At 40.7% G+C, this 23,333-nt stretch overlaps 2 protein-coding genes across 8 annotated transcripts in view; one reads left to right on the top strand and one right to left on the bottom strand.

The window, feature by feature from the left end:
- cher (filamin-A) overlaps positions 1 to 9,429 on the top strand; it is a 33,021-nt gene extending 23,592 nt beyond the window's left edge. For all 4 annotated transcript variants that reach the window (XM_043423955.1, XM_043423958.1, XM_043423956.1 and 1 more), the window contains 7 exons: positions 2,125 to 2,265; positions 2,633 to 2,935; positions 3,155 to 4,210; positions 6,254 to 6,447; positions 7,306 to 7,747; positions 7,842 to 8,045; positions 8,158 to 9,429. In XM_043423955.1, the coding sequence (XP_043279890.1) occupies positions 2,125 to 2,265; positions 2,633 to 2,935; positions 3,155 to 4,210; positions 6,254 to 6,447; positions 7,306 to 7,747; positions 7,842 to 8,045; positions 8,158 to 8,342 (2,525 nt within the window). In that variant the 3' untranslated portion in view covers positions 8,343 to 9,429. The remainder of the gene's footprint in view (positions 1 to 2,124; positions 2,266 to 2,632; positions 2,936 to 3,154; positions 4,211 to 6,253; positions 6,448 to 7,305; positions 7,748 to 7,841; positions 8,046 to 8,157) is intronic.
- A 4,004-nt stretch (positions 9,430 to 13,433) lies between these two features.
- The window catches only part of LOC122412889 (E3 ubiquitin-protein ligase Rnf220-like), a 111,826-nt gene continuing 101,926 nt past the window's right edge, over positions 13,434 to 23,333 (bottom strand). For 2 of the 4 annotated variants that reach the window (XM_043422857.1, XM_043422860.1), the window contains 5 exons: positions 15,968 to 16,242; positions 15,349 to 15,631; positions 14,748 to 15,229; positions 14,450 to 14,524; positions 13,434 to 14,243 (listed from right to left, as the gene is read on the bottom strand). In XM_043422857.1, the coding sequence (XP_043278792.1) occupies positions 14,172 to 14,243; positions 14,450 to 14,524; positions 14,748 to 15,229; positions 15,349 to 15,631; positions 15,968 to 16,242 (1,187 nt within the window). In that variant the 3' untranslated portion in view covers positions 13,434 to 14,171. The remainder of the gene's footprint in view (positions 14,244 to 14,449; positions 14,525 to 14,747; positions 15,230 to 15,348; positions 15,632 to 15,967; positions 16,243 to 23,333) is intronic. The other 2 variants (XM_043422858.1, XM_043422859.1) reach the window with 2 other exon arrangements.

Here is a 23,333-nt window from a genome sequence, read left to right as displayed (position 1 = left end):
ACGAGGAGAATAAGATGGCACATAATTTAAGGTTTAGAAGGAATGTGTTTCGAACTTTTATGAGGTCAGCAGGAGGCGCGGAGAGGCAACGCCGTTGACGTTTTTCACTCGGAAGTCGGACGCGTGTCACGACGTACCACCTGCTCTATAAATTCGTTGGTATCATGGCCCCTGGGATCTGGGCTCGCTCTCACCGTTTATATATCTCTTTCGTCTCGTACAAAATATGCAGGTCCCCTGACTTCCTCTGGTCATCATCCAGAGATTCGTTCTAATCTATCCGGGTGTCGGTCTTAAGCGGACACGCGCACATACACGACGCATATATGCGAAAACGCTTGATTTCAGCCCCACCACCCTCATCCTCTCTAGCAATGTCGCCGCGAGGATTCACCGAGTGTGCGTTTTTCGGTACGTCCGCGAGGGCGTTCTAGCCCAGTATGTCGACTATATGGATTTCCAAACGTCCGTAACGAGCAACGCTCATAAAATCTATCTATATTCATATGATTTATATACCATGCTCCATACGTGTTATCACGTATATGTGTCATACGTGTATCGCGCCTATGTTCGTACACTTCCATACGGTATGTATGCGTATCCAAGTATATAAGTACGTGCATATAGATCACTTCCTGCACTGCTACCCGCAACTGGAAAATAATTTCGGCCCCGGGACAGCGAACTTGCCAATATTCGTCCGAGTCGTGTCTCGAAACTTCTCAGTCTTCCCGGAGATGTGTCTGTGATCGGTAATCCTCGAATCTAACTGGAGAAAGTTTTTTTTTTTTTTTCCGTTGAAACCTCACGACTCTCTCTCTCTCTCTCTCTCTCTCTTTATTATCTTGTTTTTTATTTGTATTTTTTCATTTCTGCCCGATTATCGGGAGAATGAAGCACAATCGATTTCGTAAAAATACGAGTCCTCGAATTTTTTGCTAATTCGTCACGCAAGGGACAAAAGTTTCTCCCCGCGAAAAGCACTTTTTTCTCTTTTCATTAATATCGCCTAGAGCTTAGATAGTGTTTATTGTTTGTCGTGGGAGAGCGACGAGCGGCGTAATTCCCGAATTTGACGGATCGGCTTTTTGAGTCTGGAAATGTATTGGAACCATAACGAAAATAAGGAAGAAGTGAAGACAACGTGGGACGAACTTTCAACTTTTCAAAGATTTTGGCTGAAAAGCGTTACCTGCAGTAATATTGATCGCGCTGAACGAGGCCCGATCTGCTACGCTACCGATCTAACTCAAAAACACGAGGAAAAAAACAACGACGAGGAGGAAGAGGAGGAGGGGGATAAGGAGGAGGAAGATCCTCAACATTTTGGACCTGGTCTCAAATTTGTTCCTCTTAAATTTCAAAGCCTCTTCTACATTCATACTCGGAAAGGTTCGATTGACTTTGACCCAATGGCACTTTCGTAGGGATCTGCTTGGCAATGTTATTTCGTTCCCAATTTATTTATTAAAATTTCAGTTAATCACTCGACCCGAAGATTTTCATGACCGAACAAATCGTAAAACACGCAAAAAGTTTAAGAATGAAAATAACTTTTATTTCAGGCATACCTCGAGCAATGGAACTTTGTTTAGTTTATACGCCATAAGACGTACGATAAGAGGGAGGTGAAACAATTTTTATGATAAATTTTTCGACGCTCGATCGTCTATTCTCGTCAACTCGCGTTTCAGCAGATCATGATTACCAAGATCTTCTTTTCTTGGCCGGGGAGGTCGTAGGTTCAGTTCTCCTCCAATCATCGTCACCAAGACTTTTCCTCGTCCAATCAAATATTCTCATTCTTTGACTCTCTCTCTCTCTCTCTCTCTCTCTCTCTCTCTCTCTCTCTCTCTCTCTCGCTCTCCCTTTCTCTCCCGTTTGCCACATTTTCGGTATCCTGTGTATTTTTAGAAACATTTTTCCTCCCTCATGCAAAAGAATCTTCGTCCATAGCTTATACGATCATCGACTCACGTAGCTCTTGCCCCGAAGAGCACAAACTAATAAATAAGCAGAGACCACCACTCTGGGAACGTGCGCAATAAAAATTTGTGCATATAAAACAAAAAGGTTTTTAAAATCTTGAAAAATTTGTAATAATTTTCTTCTTCTCAAAAGCTGACGTAAAAATGCCGAGTGGGAACGTCGACAAGCCCGTGATCGAGGACAACCGAGATGGAACCGTTTCCGTTAGGTACGATCCACGGGAAGAGGGTCTTCATGAGCTCGCTGTTAAATTCAATGGTGAACACGTTCAAGGTAAGTTTCATCCTTAAAATCAACACAATTTTCACTCGTTTGTCACACCCAAAATTATTCTTATTCCATTCGGATCTGTCCCTTCGCTTGATCGAAAGATTTAATCTCGTATCTGTGCTCAATAATATTGTTCACAATAATGCGGATACAATTGTTCGAAGATGATAAATTTTGATAAAAGTTTAACAAAATTTTCGAAAAATTGCGAATTCACGCAGTTTTCTACATGAAGAACAAAAAAAAAACATAGACCTACTCAGTCCGGCAAACGAATATTTAACATAAAACATTTTATCCGCATGTTTTTAACGATAATGAAGGAAAAAAAAAACGTTGCTTTGTTATTAATGTATCCGTGAATTCTTAGGTTCGCCATTCAAGTTCCACGTAGACTCGCTAGCGAGTGGTTACGTGACGGCATACGGTGCAGGACTTATTTACGGCGTCTGCGGAGAGCCTGCAAATTTTACGATTTCAACGAAGGGCGCGGGTGCCGGTGGATTGGCCCTCGCGGTTGAAGGACCCAGTAAAGCTGATATTTCGTGTCATGACAACAAAGATGGCACAGTTTCCGTATCTTATCTCCCAACAGCTCCGGGAGAGTACAAGATTTCCGTAAACTTCGGGGACAAGCCCATCAAGGGTAGCCCTTACGCGGCTAAAATCACTGGTAGGTTCCGGAATTCAATCTCAATTTAATCCGTGTGTAATACACCATTGAAAGTGACGCCGTATTTGATTGATAATTCAAAGCAGAAATAAGAGCGTATAGGGACAATATAACAAAAAGTAGCTAATAATTCTTTAAAGAGCTTGAATAAGATTAAAATGCGGCGGAAAAAACAAGATAGCACACCCGCGGAGAATGATTATGACGGAATGTTAACAGGCGAGGGTCGAAAACGAAATCAAATATCGGTTGGATCATCGAGCGAAGTTCAACTGCCAGGAAAGGTAACGGATTCGGATATCCGTTCGTTGAACGCTTCTATAACGGCACCGAGCGGCCTGGAGGAGCCGTGCTTCTTGAAGAACATGCCGTCGGGTAACATGTGCGTTTCGTTCACCCCCCGTGAATCGGGTGAACACGTAGTCGCGGTAAAGCGCATGGGAAAGCACATTGCGAATTCGCCATTCAAGATAAACGTAAAGGAACGCGAGGTCGGTGACGCGAAAAAGGTTCAAGTTAAGGGTCCGGCGTTGAAGGAAGGCAAAACCCACCAGGAGAATACCTTTTCGATCGATACGAGAGACGCGGGCTTCGGTGGTTTGTCATTGTCGATGGAAGGCCCAAGCAAAGCTGAGATCCAGTGCAAAGATAATTCGGACGGAACCCTTAGCGTTTCCTACAAGCCAACGGAGCCTGGTTATTATATAATGAATCTCAAGTTCGCGGATCATCATGTCGAGGGTTCGCCCTTCACCGTAAAAGTCTCCGGCGAGGGTAGCAATCGTCAGCGCGAAAAGATTCAGCGTCGTAGCGAAGCTGTACCCATAACCGAGGTCGGCAGTCAGTGCAAGTTGACTTTCAAAATGCCGGGCATCACGTCCTTTGACTTGGCTGCGACCGTCACCTCCCCCGGTGGCGTTACCGAGGACGCTGAGATCAAAGAAGTCGAGGATGGTTTGTACGCCGTAGCTTTTGTCCCCAAGGAGCTCGGAGTTCACACAGTTTCCGTGCGTTACAAGGAAATGCACATACCCGGATCACCCTTTCAATTTACCGTTGGGCCTCTTCGAGATGGGGGAGCTCACAGAGTTCACGCCGGTGGTCCTGGACTCGAGAGAGGCGAACAAGGAGAACCCTGCGAATTCAATATTTGGACCAGAGAAGCCGGGGCTGGAACCCTAGCCGTTTCTATCGAGGGCCCTAGCAAAGCACAAATTGACTTCAAGGATCGCAAGGACGGAAGCTGCTACGTCAGCTACACCGTCGCAGAACCTGGTCAGTTTTTCCACATTAATATTAATCTTTTTCTTCACGTTTCTACTGAACTCAAATGTTTCTACTGCCTCGGAGCAGCTCCTTTTCTTTTTATTCGATATTCAATAACGACCAATCTCGATATCTAGAGCAGGCATGTTCAATTAAATTCTTCGACAAGCGATGCAAATCCACAAATTCGTATCGTATAAATGGATCAACTGATACAAACGAGTTTCACACTACGGATGACGAATGATTTTTTTAATCCGGTATACGAGCTGGTGGCAAGTTTTTTTTTTAATGGCTCGGACTGATATAAAAATTAATTCATTCGGATTCTTATTCGCGGTACGAACTATCCTATTTCTACGCCAGCATGCGTTGAGATTCTCAATCTTTTTTGGAAGTAATTACAATCTAGTAGACGTGCATATTGTTCTTTCCAAGCTAGCCTTTATCTGAAAGAATATTGTAACTCCAAATTGTAATATCGCTCGCTGATATCTGGTGCAAGCATTTGCGTATAGGAAAATAGAAGCGAGTCCAACGACCCAATATTTGTTTCACACTTGCATCGTTTCTAACGCGTTCTCTTTTAACTTTTGTTTCTACGTGGATCGGGGATGAGCCTCGGGATCGTTATTCCCACACTTTTTTCAGAAACATAACGCAATAGGCATGGTTACTGACGCTGCTTGTGGTTGTGGTGTTTGTGCTCTTCTCTCTCATCGCTGCGATCCCAAAATACCCGTTTCTATATTCGTTTGGACGGATTCATATTTTGGCGCCGAGTGTGTTGGTTGCTTTTCCACGGTTTTACCTCCGATTGAAGTTCTCCCTCTCTCTCTCTCTCTCTCTCTCTCTCTCTCTCTTTAGCTTCGGAACGTTTAACATCATCTACTGGTTTATATTTGTCTGATATATACGTACATACATCAGTGTTTTAGGCAGAATAGGAACCGAGATAAAGCGAGAAGGAGCGAGAGAGAGAGAGAGAGAGAGAGAGAGAGAGAGAACTTTTTGGACGTCGTTGAAAGAGAAAACGTATATAGGAGTTACGAATGTGTAGCAGCATCGAGAATGAATATTCGAAGGTTTGACTTTTCGGAGAAGAGAAGTGGCACAAGTGGAAGATGCTCACTGGCCTCCGAGTTCGGAGGCACAAATTTTCGAGCATTTTCGGGAATCGGTTTGAAACGCGACGAAACCAAACGGACTGAAAGAGAAAGGGAACAAGAAAGCGGATAAATATATTTACACATACGCACACCCACACACGCGCGCGCGTGCGCGTGCACGTACGCACGCACACACTTATACGTAATTGTGCGTGTCTCTTATTTGCGTTCGCCGTCAACTGACATCTTATTGACGAATCTCTCATTTCTTGACCTACTTTCGCGGTGTTCGTTTCGGCAACGAAAATTCGTATTCGTTACGATTACAATTTTTCTTTTCCCCTCGCATCCCGCAATTTGTAATTCGGCTTTGTCGGATACAATTCTACACAACATGGGCACCTTTACCGCTTGCAAGAACATTGTACTGATGGGGAACGATGGTCCTCAACCTGACGGTGACGACGATGGTCAGTTTGTTATTAATAAACGCATGCATAGAAAATTACTGATCTTTGCTTAAAAAATGAAAATGTTAAATTTATGCGTTCGTGTTTGCCATCATTCAACGAGTTGAAGTTTCGTTTACAGATGTAAAATGAAATTTTTTTACTATCGTGGCCGCTACGAACATTCCATATATAAATTGAATTTTTTTCTCCTTTTGCCTACATTCTCATTAAATCTGAATGCAATCTGATTTATTTCATAATTCATTCATTTATTCGACTTATATATATCCCCTCGGTGATAAAACGATTTGCCACCATTTTTTTTTTCCAATTTTTAAATATTCTTCTTCAACTTTGGATTTTTGAGGCAAATATTTGGCTCATTTTATGAAGAAGACGTCAATTTCGGTATTTGCAATTTTTTTTTACGAAAATCATTGGAATAAAAAGAAAAAGAATGGAATGTAATGGTGAAGTTTGAAAATTTACAGGTGACTATAGAGTGGGAATAAAATTCAACGATCAACACATTCCCGATTCTCCGCACAAACTTTACATCTCACCCGCGATGGGAGATGCTCATAAGCTCGAAGTAGCACAATTCCCTGACGGTGGTGTACAGCCGGATAAACCTGCGACTTTCCTTGTTCGTAAGAACGGAGCCAAGGGCGAACTTGATGCCAAGGTAATTACAAATACCACAAAAATATTGATGAATCTATAAACTATAGATTTTTATTATAACCAGAGTAACATTAAAAGCCTCTTTGATATTGTTCGATGGATGAAAAAAAAAAAACCGAAAGCGTCCGTTAACAGAAAAGGTTCAGAAAAAAAGGGGGAAAAAAATAATATTCACATGAAATAATCAAGCGGTGCTTGATTCATCGATATATTTCACACCGTCGGGAGATCAATACTTGCTATATACTCCTGCGTTAGGCTTCCCCTACGTATGTATCAAGTATATATACGTATATAATACGTGAAGATGATTCGTTCGGATGAGACGCTTAAAGATTGCGCAAAGTAGAGGACCAAAATAAAACGTGGCTTTTGCGAAATAACTAATGCCGCATCGAATAGATTCAGCGCGTGGGCAGTCGTCGCCTATATACAGATAGATAACGTGTATTCATCTCTAGAGGAATAAAAATCACACGTTCCGAATTGCCCTTCAAGGTCTTGTCTTATTTTTGCCGCTGCAACATATTGAAACAATATCGCCTTTTATAGGAATGACAAATTATTTTAGCATCTCAATTGATATAAACCGTCGGCTATTGGTTTTTCATCATTCGACGAAAATTTGATAGAAAAATAGTCGATAGAGAAATGTCACGTTTGGATGTTTGTTATGATATTTCTCGTTAAAAATAATGCTCCGTAAAGATAATTAATTTTGAGATAACCGGTTTTCGATGATGAATCATTTGTCGAAACAAAGTGCTGTTATACATGATTGATTTTGTTATAAAAGATCGGAAATGATTTATTGATTACAGACTTGAAGAGAAATATTAATAAAGATGATTATTTGCAGATCGTTTCACCGAGTGGAATAGAGGATGATTGTTTCATCCAGTCGATCGATGCGGAAGAATATTCGGTGAGATTTATGGCCCGCGAGAATGGAATACACAACATCCACATCAAATTCAACGGGGTTCACATAAACGGAAGTCCGTACCGCGTTAAGGTTGGCAAAGTCGATGCCGATCCAGCTGCATTGCACGCGTTTGGCAATGGCCTCAAGGAAATAAAAACCGGCCAAAAAACCGATTTTATAATCGACACGTGTAACGCAGGCTCCGGAGCTCTTGCCGTTACAGTCGACGGACCTAGCAAAGTAGCTATGGATTGTACCGAAGTCGAAGAAGGTTATAAGGTCAGATATACGCCTCTCGTACCTGGCGATTATTACATCAGCATCAAGTACAACGGATATCATATCGTCGGTTCACCTTACAAGGTCACAGCAACCGGTAAGCTCCTTTTTTCAGGCGTCTTTATCGCTTACGTCCTCATGTACTTGTAAGTTTTTAGGAATGAATACGCATATACGAATACGAATTTTAGGTGCGGATCTTGCCGAGAGAGGAGCTCAGGAAACAAGCTCGATTATCGTCGAGACGGTATCAAAGGTATCAAAATCGAAGCAGACAGGTCCAGTTTTACCGCTGTTCAAATCGGACGCGAGTAAGGTTACGAGTAAGGGTATGGGATTGAAGAAAGCCTACCTTGGAAAGCAGAATCAGTTCACCGTTAACGCTGGGGATGCCGGTGAGTGCCAACGATGCTTCTTTTCGCTTTATCATATCGCGACCAAGCGAAAGTTCTACTTAACCTAATGTCGATAATACACTATTTTTTCCAATTCGACGTTGACACGCAGGCAACAACATCATTTTCGTGGGAGTTCACGGACCGAAGGGACCCTGCGAAGAAGTTTTCGTCAAGCATACCGGTCGGAATAATTACAACGTGAGCTATTTGGTACGAGAGAGAGGCGAATATATCGTAATAGTCAAATGGGGAGACGATCATATTCCCGGATCACCTTACAAGGTCGACGTCTAGACTTAGGCACATATATCCAAGTTTATGGAACGATGCGATAACTAATAATACATAAACGCGGGAAAATCGTTACTTTTGAATAAATGAAACAACAAGTTGGAAGGACAAAAGGGTAGGGGAGAAGGATAGGGGCCGGACAGCTCGGTTTTTCCGACACTTACGAACATTCGTTAAGAAAGTAAAAAAGTAAAAAACGAGAAAGTGTGTCTTACGATGTCTAATTTTTTAGCTTTTCTCTCTTTATTTTTTTCAAAACAAATGGGCTTACAAATTCCCAAAAATGAAGCTGTCCGGCGTTACCCACCGTTCGGTGCTATCCACCTCTCCCCTATTTTTCTCACGAAACAAAATGATAAATATTTTTGAGATACTATTTTTTGAATATCGGCAAAATACAAAATACAAGGTCATCAATAGTGACTTTGAGCTGACATATTGAATTAATCCCTCGTTCATAAAAATATTCTTGTAACGTTAACTATTTTACCCAGCTGCAAATATAAATTCTCTCATAAACGTCAAACAAAATGATATAACATGAAAAAACAATTGAAAGAAACTTTCTACAAATTGAAGGAATCAATGACATTATTATCGTTATTGTTATTATTATTATTATTATTAATACTATCATCATCGTAGCTATATATTGTGAAGCTTGCAACGGGACGCGCGTGAATGCACGAATCATCGTTTCGAATTTCGGCCTAACGAGACGAAGAAATAAATAACAAGAACACCGACGAAATCTCTGGATCCTCAATACCAACGTGCCTTCGACACTATTATCACACTCAACGATATATGGCGTCATGAAAATTTTTTTCCTGTCGGGCCATAAATAGAAATTATATCTGTATTAGATGCGAGCGAATATATACAAATATAAAAAATCGTTTGTATTCGCATGCATCTTTCGTTCGATCATTTCACATGCTAACTACATTTTAATGAATGCAAATGAGCATGCAAATGAAAATATATCAGACACGCGCGCGAACACACACACACACACGCACACACACACTTATATATACAGTCTGTTATAAAATTAGAATAGAAATAAAATACAATATATTTATTAAAATTCCAGAGTATTTTGCCATGGACGTGGGACGATTGACCCAATTTCCTTGAGTTTAGTTGGCCTTTTCCAATCATCCCTTTTCTTAACGAACAATTTCCATGAATTGGTGGGGTAGCTCATGGACGCGGTGACTACGCGGGAAAGGAGCATCCATATTCGCATTTTTAATCATTCAAACTTTAAATGTGCACGCATTGGGTTTTCATAAATTCGCACAAAGCAGTCAACCATTATGGGACTCTAACATCGCCGAGATAAAAAGGACTCGGTATAATTAACGTTCTTTATTCGACAAACTAATGATTGAACGAAAAAAAATCGACTTTAGAAAATCCATCGGTTTGACCTGTTACGATGAATTGTGTGAATTATCTTAAGAGTATGGATCACTCTACTAACCTCACTTGTAATTTTCAAAATCGAAATTCTTTGATAGAGTTTGATCGATTAAAAAAAGGCTTCCATAGCCTACGCGCAGGACGATGGCAAAAATCGACTGACACGCGCTTACGGTAACAAATAACACAAATAACACTCATTCGTGAGAGAAATTCATAAAAACTCTTTATCTAAAGAAAAATTTATAATGTAATTCAGAATATATAATTGTATTAAAACTCGGTATAAAATATTTTTGATGATACGAGGGGGGGGGGGGGGGGGGGGGGCGAATCGATGAGTCTTGAATTGATGAAATTTCCATCCGGTTATCGACTGCAAGAAGCTTTTGTTACCGCGCATCACTTGTCTTTTCAACGTCGTTGCGATAGATGCGCGAGAATGAGAGAAGAATGAGAGAAGAAAGATAGGAAATCTCGTTAAACGGGTCGAAGGCCGGTGATGCAATATGCAATATTGCGCAAGTCGATCTCTAGAAGTCGAGATTGGGCGCACACCTGTTCTGCTCTCACCACTGCGCCGTGACTACTATTATTCTTTGGATACGAAAGAGGGAGGCAACCCGAAGATCGGGCCGCGCCTCACTTTGACCTTTTTCTATATAGACATAATACGTGCGAGGTACGCGAGGAATAACTATTATTTCTATCTCTTTTCTTGCCATCCCACGATAAACGTAAATTTATCCCCTGCTTTCTTGGGCTCTGCGTCGCATGCACGTCTCGCTCTATTTGTGGTCCCTCTTCCAATGATTATAGGTCTATTACAGTTGTACGTAGGTGTACGTAGGTGTACACGTTAAGAATACGTAGGTGGTTTCTCATGCCCGGCCCAAACTCTTGATATCCGATATCTCTCATCGAGGGTTGGAGGACAACTTGAAGAATATTAGCACGATGTTGCTTTCGGATAGGACGATGGGCGGCGCTTGGCGTAGCTCCGCCGCGAATATTCCACACAAGTATACTCGAGCAGCAGCACGTATGTACCACCTCGACGGGCAATCCAAAAAGCGCGTTGCGCAGAAACGTTCAACAAATGCATCCTCCACCAGCGCGATCTTTGGCTCTCGTTATAAAACAAAAAGAAAAAGAGAGATAAACGCAGACGCAGATGCGAGACGACCGGGAGAGAAGAAGACGAGATTGTGACGAGATTATGGGGAGGGGAAGTACCGTGGCGGCGGCGAAAGGGTGGATACATCACCTCGCCAAATTCCCCCACCCGTAAGAAGCGAATTTTCATTCTTTTCTTTAGATACATATTATTTATTTAGTTTTTATTTCGGTTTTCATAGTAGTAAGAACCGCCCCCTTTGGATTCTCGTTTGACGACGCCGTGCTTCATCAATATTTTCTCTCGTCTCTTACAATAACTTTCCACCCATTTTTTCGTCTTTTAACTTTATTTCTTTCATCCGTTTGCACATTTTTTGTCATCATTCTTCTCCCGATTCAGCGCATAATACACTTTTAGCATGCTCCCCCGCATTACAATGAAGACATCGGGCGGCGGCAAATAATGTCAACGACCCGAGAACGGCCGGCTCGTCCATCCACACTTTATCTACTTGTACGTTCGCCCGAGATTAAACTGCGGCTCCCAATTTCGGACAGTTTGTGCAACTTAATTTTCATCTTTTTGCAAAACTTCTTCGAGTCCTGCTCGTTTATTTGCGGAGAACGGATATTTAGGCAGACAAATTATTACCGACTGCATTCACATTCTTATCACAAGTGCGTACTTTAGTCGCTTGCACAAGAAAATCTTTCGAATGCGACTACTTTATCTTCATTATTGAAGATACATTGGATGAGTGGACAGTCGATAGGTGAAAAGTGGATATTACGTTTTTTTCTTGGAGACCCTTGATGTTCCGAAAAAAAAAACATATATTTTTACGCTATTCGATTGTTGATCCCCGACTCTCCTTACCGATCGCAACCGCCGATAGCACGAACCTCCGTCAAGATTTTTTGGTACCTGCTTGAACAACCGTTTCGATTTGAGTTTCTTTAATTCTATTTATTCTTATGTTGTTATTATTATTATTATTATTCGATTCGAAGGGTTGTCAATTCGTATGGTGAATTCTAGAGGAAATATCTTAAAAATCGACAATTCTTTTTATTTGGTTTTGAGAAACTTATCAAGCCGGCAAAAAAAAAATTCAAAAAAATATATTGAAGATTAGGAGAGCGGTGGGGTAGGTCTATGCTGTAAGTAGAAAAAGCAGTGAGGAAAAGAGGAAGGGATCGTGAGGACGTTTTATAGGTGCAAAGTTCTATCCGGAGGAAAACCGAGAGGCGGAGCTTTCATACATTTACTCTTTCCCCCACCACGTTGTCTTTCTCCCCCTCTTTTCTCCCTCCTCATGTAGAGGCTCAAGCGTCGAGTTCTTTTTTATTTGCAGTGCGCTTATATAGCCCGACAAGCACTGACCCATGCTCGATTCGACCTTTTCACAGACTTTTCTCGCTTCGATATCTTCTTTGTTTTCGCAATTTTTTCTACATATACCATCTCCGAGAAAGAGAACACAATGCGTGGGTTGTAACATGTTCCATGCTACATTTTCTTATTTCCGTAGTGCGACGATTTAACATAGAAATGTTGGGAGTCAACCGGAGTCAACGTTATTGGCACAAAAAAAACAAAAGCTTTTGTGCCGAACTCAAAATTTCTTTTGGTCCGTAGAATCGGCGGATCCCTCGTGACAAATGCGATGGTCAAGAAATATTTGTTGCTCAAATTTTATTTATTGAATTTCTTGGTGTAATTCAATATATGAATTTTATCCTCGACAGATCTCAGATTATTTCCTCATCGAGGAAGTGCATGTATTTCCTGATAATTATTTACTACGAGCGAAATAACAAAAACCATGCACCGCACCGTTTCCACACGTATTATAAGAATGTTTAAAATTTCCATTTCGATAATGCTGAAAAGGCGGTACTTACTTTTTCACTCGAGTTACCCGAGTATTCCATTGGAGAAGGCTGCCGCGGATGAAAAAAAAAAAAATAAATAAAAACTAGGACCGTTACAACTACCGAGAAGAACTCAAGCCGCGCCCAACAAACGCCATTTTGTAATAAAATTTTCTTGCGGAGCTCACAGCCGTTCCGATTAAAGAACTCGCAACTTTTTTACCTCCAAGATTTCGATATTTCTATCTCAGAGACTCGCTCCCGAGGTGCGACATTCGCGAGAGAAATTTCACCTGATAAGGCTGTCCCGTCGTTTCCCATCGCCGAAAATGAATGTTTCTTTTTTTTTTGTGCTTTTCAGCAAATTATTCAGGCTCAGCTTTAAAAATACAAACTCGATCCGTTGCGGTAAGCGATATTGGACGAACGTAAATATAGAACACGAGGGAAACGAGGGTTTTGTTATGGAGGGGGGACCTAAAATGGATGAAATTAGGTAAACAAATATTTCGTGGATAATCTCATAATAATATAAATAATCTTCATTATCATTTTATTTTTTTAACCCAAGAAAAATTGAGAAACGTTTGATAATTTCACATTTGCGGATGAAGGGTTCGTCGAAAGAAGTCATTTTTTCTCATACATGTGACAAAAACGAAAACAACACAATTTTCCATTCTCTTATTTCTCTTTGTTTTCATTTATTTCGAATACAGAACATCGGAATATTTTTGTTTCTGACTACGAATGAAATTCGTCAATTATTTACACATAGATCCGTCGTTTTTATTACTCGTCATGGTATCCCGACTAGGTCAGTATTTTCGCCGAAACGCTCGTTGTTAGTATTACTTTGTTTTAAATTTTTATTTGTTTTATTTTTTTCTATCGATAGAACACACGTTTATTAAGCCTTTTCAGACCATTTTTCTATGACCGTCTGTCTTTATTTTTCGTCTTAAATTTCGGGATATTTTGGTCTCTGTGCGCGGTTTCGTGTCGAATCTTGATATTTGTTCGTTTATTTTTTTTTTCTCCTTTGTTCGGAATACGGGGGATGTTTGAATGAGTTCAAATTCGACCGTGAAGATGAATAATTTTTCGAGGACTCGGTACGGACGATTCAAATCGTCTATTTTTCAACTCTTTCGTTTTTTCACATTTTTCTCTTTTATAGCTCCTAAAAGTTAATTTACTAGATGCTAGATACGATTCAACGGTACGTCGGAGTTTGTTATCTTACGTGATAAAATTTTAATATACAAATGTACAAGTTATGCGGTTCGATGATGTCTGCATTTCTGATTTTTCAATGGAGCTCCTCGGGTCCGGTCGAACGATTGAAATTTTCATTTCCCTTTCGTCTTTCGATTTCTCGCAGGACATTCTCGTACCGCCGCACATAGCTCACATGTAGATCCTCCGAAGATCCGACGGTGACGTTATCATGTTACACTGAGGACACAACTTTTTTGCACCCTGTGAAAAATCAAAAATCAAACGATTGAAAAAAAGAAGTGCCCGATGGCTGTAAAGTCGTTGGTCGAAAAATTTAGGACGAGATCTACTGTTGTTTCTGCGACTTCATTTTTAAGGGAATGCATACAAGTTCGAATTATCATGGACCGCGCATAGAAGCCGCAATTTATGCGGTTCAGAAATAATTGATAAATAGCTCAACTCACCAGTGTGTGAAGCCAACATTGCTCGCAGTGTACATGCCAACAACATACCGAAGTCACTGGTTTCTTATACTGCTCCTGCATACAGATTGAGACATTTTTATTCGTTGAGCGATGCTCGAAAACGCTTCTACAATTAATGTTTCTTAATTATTTCTTAACAGACATGCCGCCGCCGCCGCCGCCGCCGCCGCTCGTGTGAGTAATGATTTCTATGTACTACGTGTGGTATTGAATTTTGATCGGCAAAGTTTTCATAGATCGATCGCCTTTCCAGTTCATATATATTTGTTGGACCCACCATGCAAATGAGACATTTGAAGAGTTGACCTCTCATTTCAGCCTCGAGTTCGCGAATTCGACCGCGAAGAGCTTCTACGACGGGTGCATCGACGATATCACGTCTCGTCGAGCTAATACCACTGTCTTCGGTCTCGAGATTCAGAGGTGTTGAACTCGGTGAATTTGGCGAATTCACGGTTGTTCCCGGTTCCGGTTTAACCTCGACCTGAGCACCGTGAGGTTGGTCCGGTGGTGTGTGCGGTGTCAAAGGTGCGTTCGGCGAAATGACTGCTTCACGAAGAGCGTCACGCTCTTTTTGCTCCCTCGGTGTTCCTTCGCCCCTCGGTGCTACAACATCCGCTTCTGAGTATTGAGCTGGACCAAATTGTGCTGCGTCGTCACCGTCCACCACCAGATCGACGTCATCGTCCTCCTGATTTCCACCCTGACCACCGCCACCGCCGCCACCGCCGCGATTGCTCGATGTCGCTAATCCCACTGCTAATCCATTGACAATTACGAAAATCACATCCCAATAACCATTATATTATTTATCAATCAATCAACATTTTTATCGGTATGTATATTCGTTCGTATATGGATAAGTAAATAATTTGTACCGGAAAAACCACCAATGAGCATTGAAGTCGCTCGAACTCTTCTTTGACCGGCCCATTCGTACTCCTCGAAGCTCTCGGCGTCTCCCTCGACGTCAACTTCCTCCTCGTCTATGCCACCGGTCGTTGAATTATGCCTCGATGGATTAGCACCCCCGTTGTGCTTATTCAGACAACGCTCAACGTGCTGATTGAGCTCCTCCGGTGTACCAGAGAGTCGCTCGCTGCATACCGGACAAGCGGGCTCGTCGGCTTTTCTTTTCCTGTTCTTCACGCGGATTCTCGCCTAAATATCGTATTGTTCAAGTATTCGGGGGCGAATAATGCAAAAGAAAAATTTTGAAAAATCAAACAATATAGCAATTGCGACACTACGAATACACATGAGATATTATATACATAAATTGCGACATATTCATTGATTGAAATAAACTTGAGCCGTTGCTACAAACTTTGGAAACGTATTCGAATAATATATGCGTCCCCCGCGTTGTTTCTCAACTTACGCTTATCTTTCAAATTAAATTCGCATATCAAAAGGAATACAGTAGTTATGACCAAGAGAAATATTACCAAATATTTGTGGTAATATGGATAATTTATAAAAAAAAAATTGGCTCACCTGACGATTCGCCTTGATCCTTTTATAAGTTTCCCATCGTCCCTGGGGCGTTCCGTCGGCAGCCGACGGTGCATGGAGCATAGCAGCGTGCTGATGATCCGAATGATGACCGGACGGTGGGCCGATAGCCGATCGCTGCCTCGGTCGCGAATTACTTGTCGATACCTTGTACAAACGATCGAGCTCCTGGGCAAAGTGTTGCTCGAGTTCCTGCGGTCTCACCGTGACGCTGCATACCGGACAGCATGACGGATCCGACGGAAATTTCTTTTTGCCTGTCAAACAGAAAAACCGACCGGCAAAGAGCTTAACAAAAATTCCACTCTTATGGAGCGATATTATTTTCTTCTTTCAAAATATTTCGAGCTTTGTATGATCGCGGCGAGTAATTGAATTATTCGATTCGTATAATTAATGAAATATGTTCGGTGGGTGTACCTGTGATATTATTGCATATTGTATAAATTATAATTGTATAGATATACAGCATTGATAATTGGGTTAACAATTGGGCATCGTATTGATCGATCTGATGTAGTTGCGTTGCGACGGAAACGCTTAAGAGATCTATCGTTCTATATCGCAGGAATGAATTTATCATTATACTGTTTAGAAATTCAAATTTTGTGTGTACGAACGCGCGGTGGAAGAGTTTTTTTTTTCCCGGACATCGCAGCTGTCGAAAGTCAGAGGACATTATTTCAATAAGATCAAAAACTGAATGAGAAATATTTGTTTCCAGTATCATCCATAAGCTTTTATTTCGACATGAATTTACATTTTTTGTGTTTGACAAAAAAAATATTCAAATTTTTTAGGATCTCTCGGCAAAGATTTTTTCGATGTATATAAATGAGCGCGGATTACTAAACAAACACAGAATAATTATAAATTGAATAATGTAGGAGAACTCGAACCGAGAACATAATCGCGCTCATAAATCACAAATGTATATTGTTGTAAGTTACCAAAAATTTTTGTTATTCGAATGAGTTGAAAAGTTTTCGGTCAACAGCTGCTCCTACTCACTCGCAGATATTTATTTATTAACGCGCGCGCAAGTATGTGCGACGGATCGTTTCTTTCTCTCTCCTCTCTCTCTCTCTCTCTCTCTCTCTCTCTCTCTCTCTCTCGAAGAAAAAATAATAAGAAGGAAGAAAAATCCTTCGCGTCTCGGTTTTTGAGCTACGAGTGTGTTGAGCTATATGATGGTCGACACGCGTCTTGTCTTACTCAACGTACTGCTTTGCGACGAATAACGAAGCCTCTTCTTGGTATGCAAACACCGAAGAGATATATTCATATCTCTTCGGGTCGAGAGAGTCTCGAGCCAAACAAAATAACCGCAGCATATCCGGAAGTCCCTTACGGGTATCATCGTGTATTTTCACAGGCCTTGAAAGAATTCTCCGCTTAGAAAGAGAGGGACTGAGCGAGAGACCGATACACACAAGTTTTCTGGTGATACGAAACATTTGGTCTTATTCCGATGCTTCACCGCTTAGAAATTTTTCAAATTCCTCGCTTCTACGCTTCTACGGGCAAAGAGTTATGGGCCGACGGACCAAAATAACATATTCGGATCATCTCTGGTGTATAAAACAATATATTTTACACGAAGACGACATCAAATATTTGAAGGAATTGTACGCCCTTCGTTCATTTACTATCGATATGCTTATTTTTTTTTTTTTATCATAAATATAGTTGTATGGATCATTTTTTTCTTCCGCATTTTTACTGATAGTTTGCTGAAACTCTGCATTTTGTAGTGATATACATCTATACACGAAGTCAAAGTGGTCGTTTATCGATGTTGAGATATACGGAGAGCTTCTGTTTGTTTCTTATTTCGTACATTTATTCGAAGAATGTCGAATGGAATTCGTCCAAAGTTTTAACATATATCGGGCTTGGAAGAGAAGGAATTACATTACTCTTTTCTTACTCATGTATACCTATTTGAGAGTCTTTGTCCTCGGAAGAGGACTGACGCTCTCTCTCTCTCTCTCTCTCTCTTCCACTCCAAAGGTTTTTTCTTCCCTTCGTCATTCATTCTCATCCCTTCGTATCTTCTTTTTTGCCCCATTCAATTAAGTAGCCACGCAAATTTATGTGTTGACGTCGTTCGGCCTCTCGATACGTTGGGCTTTTCTGCACGTAGTTTCTCCAAAGTAGGAGCAAATCGTCGATTTACGGACCGAGGTGTTTAACAACATTTGTACTTATAAAACAAAATGCTACAGGTATTGAAATTATTTTATTTTAATTTATTTCCAAGAGATAGGTACAGCTCAACAACGAGTCAATATATTACGAAACTGATTGTACTATCGAAACATTTGTATACGATCGATTAGAGAAGGGAAATTCCAAGATAGTACTCTCCCCGCATAAAGGAAAGACCGTGAAAATAATGAAAGAAAATTGTATCGTCCCTTGGTATAATAAAGAAAATTGGCAAAATAAAATGGGAAGATAAGTTAATGAAATAAATAAAAGTGTGCGAAGGGTGTATAGCTGTAGAAGATTGGTGGTGAATAAGAGCCCGTGAAAAAGTGAGATTACGGTTTAAAGTACGTCGTAGGCCATTTAAAGTTTTCACGGTTGGAACATTTGTAATTAATGGAAAACACGAGCAGCCCTTTCACGATGAAGAAAACGAGGGTGAGAATTGCACCTCGTTTCTCCCAAATATCTCGCGAGTTTTCAACTATCGTTTTTTCGGATGAAGAAAGAATGAAAAGCATGCGGGAGGATCTCTGGTTCTTTCTTCAACCTCCAACACCGCTTTCCCTTTTTTTCTTTTTATCTATCTCAGTGGACGACACGAGCACGAGAGGTCATAAACGCTTTTTAAAAGGTATCTCTCGAGAGGTTGCAAAACAGTTATCATAACCGCGCTATCATTTACCCTTAGCGCGATCTCTCTCTCTCTCCTCTCGGCGCCCCTTTCCCCTGCGCTCTTTCGTGTAATACAGCTTCGTACTTTTTGGCGTTTTTCTCTCTTACCGAGCCGCGGTTTCCCGCGGGAAGTCGCTCGCGAATGCTTATAAAATAAAGATTCTGAGAAAAGCTTCTTTACCGCGGGACAGAGCGATTGCGCATCTTTAATTAAAAGTGAATTCCATAAGTGAGCGTTGTAACGAGTACGCCGCAGTTGCAATAATATAAGACGACGTGAAAATAATAAGAAGGAGATTTACGCGATATATCTTTTGATTTGTGCGCATCAAAAAGAATAAGTTTATTTATTTCAACGTTAAAAGCGTATATATTTTAATAGAATAAATTTTGTCCATCACCTGTACCCGTGCATGCGCGAGTTTGTCTCAGTCAATTTTTCCAGCAGTCGATACATTTTTATAGTATATAAATTAAACGACACCTATTGTTTTTTGTTTTTAGTTCATTAGAATATGTTTCGCATATTTTTCAAATTCATCTCACCTATAACCAGTGTCTTGCTGTTATAAAACGACGGGTTGAATATTTTAGCATAGTCAATTACTCACGATAATTAATAACGCGGCAGGAAATAAGGAAAAGTATGTTTATTCCGTTCTGTAATAATGGTCCGCATGAGAGACGAAAGGCGCATCATCTGTTGTCCAAAGTAACGCATATATGTACTATAACTGTGTATACATTTCCGAGAGCCCCTTCTTTCGGCACTGAACGCGCATCACGCGTCGACTAATCCGGATTTAATTAAATTACCGGCGCTCTGCTCCCTCTCGCTCTCTCAACACTTTTACTCTCTGCGGTTCGGTAAGAAAGTATATCCGAACCTCACCAAGGGGTTGAACCATTTTATTTCGAATATCAACGTGTACATCATTTTTATTATAGAGATGTATATTATATATATATATGTGAGCGGAGAAAATGAGAGGGCTAACTCTCGAATTAGCCACATCTGTTGTAGTCCCGAAATCTCGGTTGACTCTCCGAATTTGTGTATTCGGCGGATATGCGTCACCGATATTTGTTCGCGGACTCGATGACTTCATTCATAATAATTATTATTCTATATGTAATTTTATGGTGTATAGTATATTAATGGAACAGAGAATATTGTGAATTCGAGTTGGAAATATTGATATTGAAGCTTAACGATAAATGGAAAATTGAGGGAGAAATAAGAGAAGAAATTTGTACAAGAGGGAGAATTATGGAGCGCATGCACGGTGAGTAGGCGCGAAATAACGACCGTTTTATTAATAACTTGAGCCTTGATATAACACGGTAAAACGATGAGAGAGGGTTATCTACTCTTAACAATTATCCGGTTAACCCAGGAATAAGCTATCCTCGTAATAAAATGATAAGACGGCTGTCGCGTTTCGACAAGCCATTTATTTAAACATGTTATAGCTGTCGACGTGTGATGATCTTTTTAAATTTTATTGTTATCCTTACCCTTTCCTACGCGTTCATTGAAAAATACGCCCAACGAAATCATGCATTATTCATTAATTATATACATTTTTTATATTTTGAAATTGTTTGTAGTGTGATGAATTTATACAAGAGTTACGAAAATTGCTTCTCGGTTGTTTTATACTGTACGGTTGGTGGGACAAAAGTTAGGAGTGCTGGCTCCGATTCAGGAATACACAAAGGTCGGTGTATTAGCTCCTTATGCTTGGAGAATGAATAGGATATATAGGATTTATATATAGCGCGTACGTGAATGAGAGGCTAGAATAATAATTTGTGTGCGGGAGAAGCAAAGTGGCTGACGTGAATCAAAAGGCAAACGTTATTGAGAGTTTGGGGCTCGGTCATAAGTTCGGCAGTTAGGGATGTAAGAGGGCTCGTAGGGGTGCTTGTACTTTGTGTACGAGCATCGTATTATATAGTATACTAGTTAATATATATATATACGTGTGTAAAAGTTATCAAGGATCCTGACACGGGCTTCGTTTTCTTACTCTTTCTCTCGAATTTCATGGGACTATGAGCCAGGAGTGCTAGTAGCATCGGTAGCAGCAGCAGCAGCAGCGCACTCTTGAAACGAGAGATATGCGAAGGAAGTAGAAAGGGTATAAGGAAGATCACGGGAACGAGTAAGGTCGAGAGAAGCGAGGATGAGAGTCCTCTCATGCATACCGGAGTATCTCCTTGTGGCGCATATCCTCATCTCTCTTCATCTTTCCTCCTTATTTTCTTGCACTCTTACTTCTTCTTCTTGTCGGCTGAATATGAGGGAGTCTCCACTTGACGTTAAATCTCTCGCGTATCATAACGCAATCGCTTGAGTTACGGGGAAGTTGAGCGAGAAAGAGAGAGGTAGAGAGGTAGAAAGAAAAAGAGGATGCACTGGTAGCGACTTTAACGGACCTTTATATATATACGAGATCATGCGTGTTTTCATTCCGACATCGAGTCGGGCTGTAATCACGAAATTTCAGATTTTCAAAGGTTCGTGATTATTATTATCATTCTCTTTCGTGTACCAATTGAATAAGTAAATGTTCCTACTGATTGCCTCGTGTATTGCCTCGTTTAGTTGGAATAATAGTATATGATAAAAATTAATTACCCTTGCATTCATTGGCCATACACTTTTTACAGGAGCCTAAGGGGGGTGTTCGATTGAAAAAAAAAAGAAAAAAAATTAAAATTTGTGGTTATTTCCAACGGCTCGGCTCAGCCAACATTCAAATGAAAATTTCATGACAACCTTATTCATATATATTAACATTGAGATTTCCAACTTATTATCCCTTATACGTAAAAATTATATAGATAAAAAAAAATATCTATTGATGGCTTCTGATATGCATGGATACATTTTTCTCTGTATCTATCTCACCGGGTACGGTCGTGCATGTGTTCATGCTTGAAAATTAAAGTTTACGAGGATCTTATATACGTTTTGTTATTCTTTAAAATGTTATCGAATATTTCGATCGAGATGGAGCTTTGTTGTGGGTTGTCTTTTTTTAGAGTTACGAAAAATCACGAAAAATGACGAAAAAGAGGGAAGAAAATAAGACGGATTTGTGGGTGAACTGCGAGGAGAGCACACATATCGAAGCGGAGTTGGATGGTATTTTTATTTTTTCTTCTATTTTTACGAAAAAGTCGAGCGTCGCTAATCTTTCCTTTGGTCGATGTGCAACCTCACGCGTCACCGCGTTTACTTGCTTCTCGGCTTCGTTTTCGTCTCTCATATAGACATTCCTTTCGTCATCCCCCTAGGGGTATTTCTTCTTTCTTTCTGCTTCGTACTACATATTTGCTTCTGTATCTTCGTGCATCGGTACGTAACGTTTAAACTCCGAAGCGCGGGAAAACGACCCCTCAAATTTGCGATCGAGTTGAGAATAATCAGCAGATTCCGTCTGTGCGATTCTTTCAACTTTAATTTTCAACTTTTAATTTTACTACCGCAGTCGACTCTTTTCACTCTCACAACTCCCCAACCAAACGAATCAATTAATAACAATTGCTGATGTATGAAAATATATGAATAATTGAAACAATAAAACTCGATGGAATTATATTAAAATGTACTATATGCTAAATCGAAAAATAAATTGGATTTTGCCGCGAGCAATGAAAGGATAAAAATAACGCGTATATAATGAAATGGAGGATGCCCCAAAGGCAAACGTTTTGACAAACGAGGCGAAACAGCGCGACGCGTTTTCAAAAACGTCGCGACTCTGCTCGTTCAAACACTTTCGACGATGAAAAAAAAAGTGTTAAATGCAAAAAGGTGCTAGCTTCGAAGTAGCGAACGAGTATACGGAGCGGAGCGTTTGCTACGAGGCCCTGTGAAACACCACATCGCGACTATAAAGACCCCCCGCAGTTCTAGCCTCCCTTAAATCACGGCTGTTTGTAATTAAGTGAATGAATGGCCTGTATCAGAGTTAATATTTGCGACATGAGGCACGACGCTTTGCCGCGGAGACAAATCCCTTATATATCATCGTCGACCCGAGCCATGTACATGTGTCTATCTGTACGTGTGGATGCTTGTAACAGACCCAACAGCTAAGTTACACCCTCCCGACCTTCCATACACACCAACGATCGACGCGCGCCGCTTCGAGATTCTCGATTTATGTTCTCCTCTATGAAATTTCTTAATGTTGCTCCGAGATTCTATCCGCATGCACCGGTCCTCGACCCGATTTCCCTTTTCTTAACCTCCCTATCTCCCTTCCTACCTGTGCGAATATAGTCGAGGAAACCTAAACAACCCAATTCGAGACAAAATTCTTTCGTTTTTTTTTTATCGCCGATCCCGGCGAAGCTCTTACCATTTTCTTTCACTCACCATTTTTGGCACTCATGGAAATACCAATCTCGCGAAATTTTGAAAACAAAATTGTTTATATCATATTTT

The sequence above is a fragment of the Venturia canescens genome, chromosome 7 (assembly GCF_019457755.1).
Source record: "Venturia canescens isolate UGA chromosome 7, ASM1945775v1, whole genome shotgun sequence".
NCBI lineage: Eukaryota > Metazoa > Arthropoda > Insecta > Hymenoptera > Ichneumonidae > Venturia > Venturia canescens.
The sequence above is the reverse complement of the archived record's forward strand: the minus strand, read 5'-3'. Positions and strand labels throughout refer to the sequence as shown.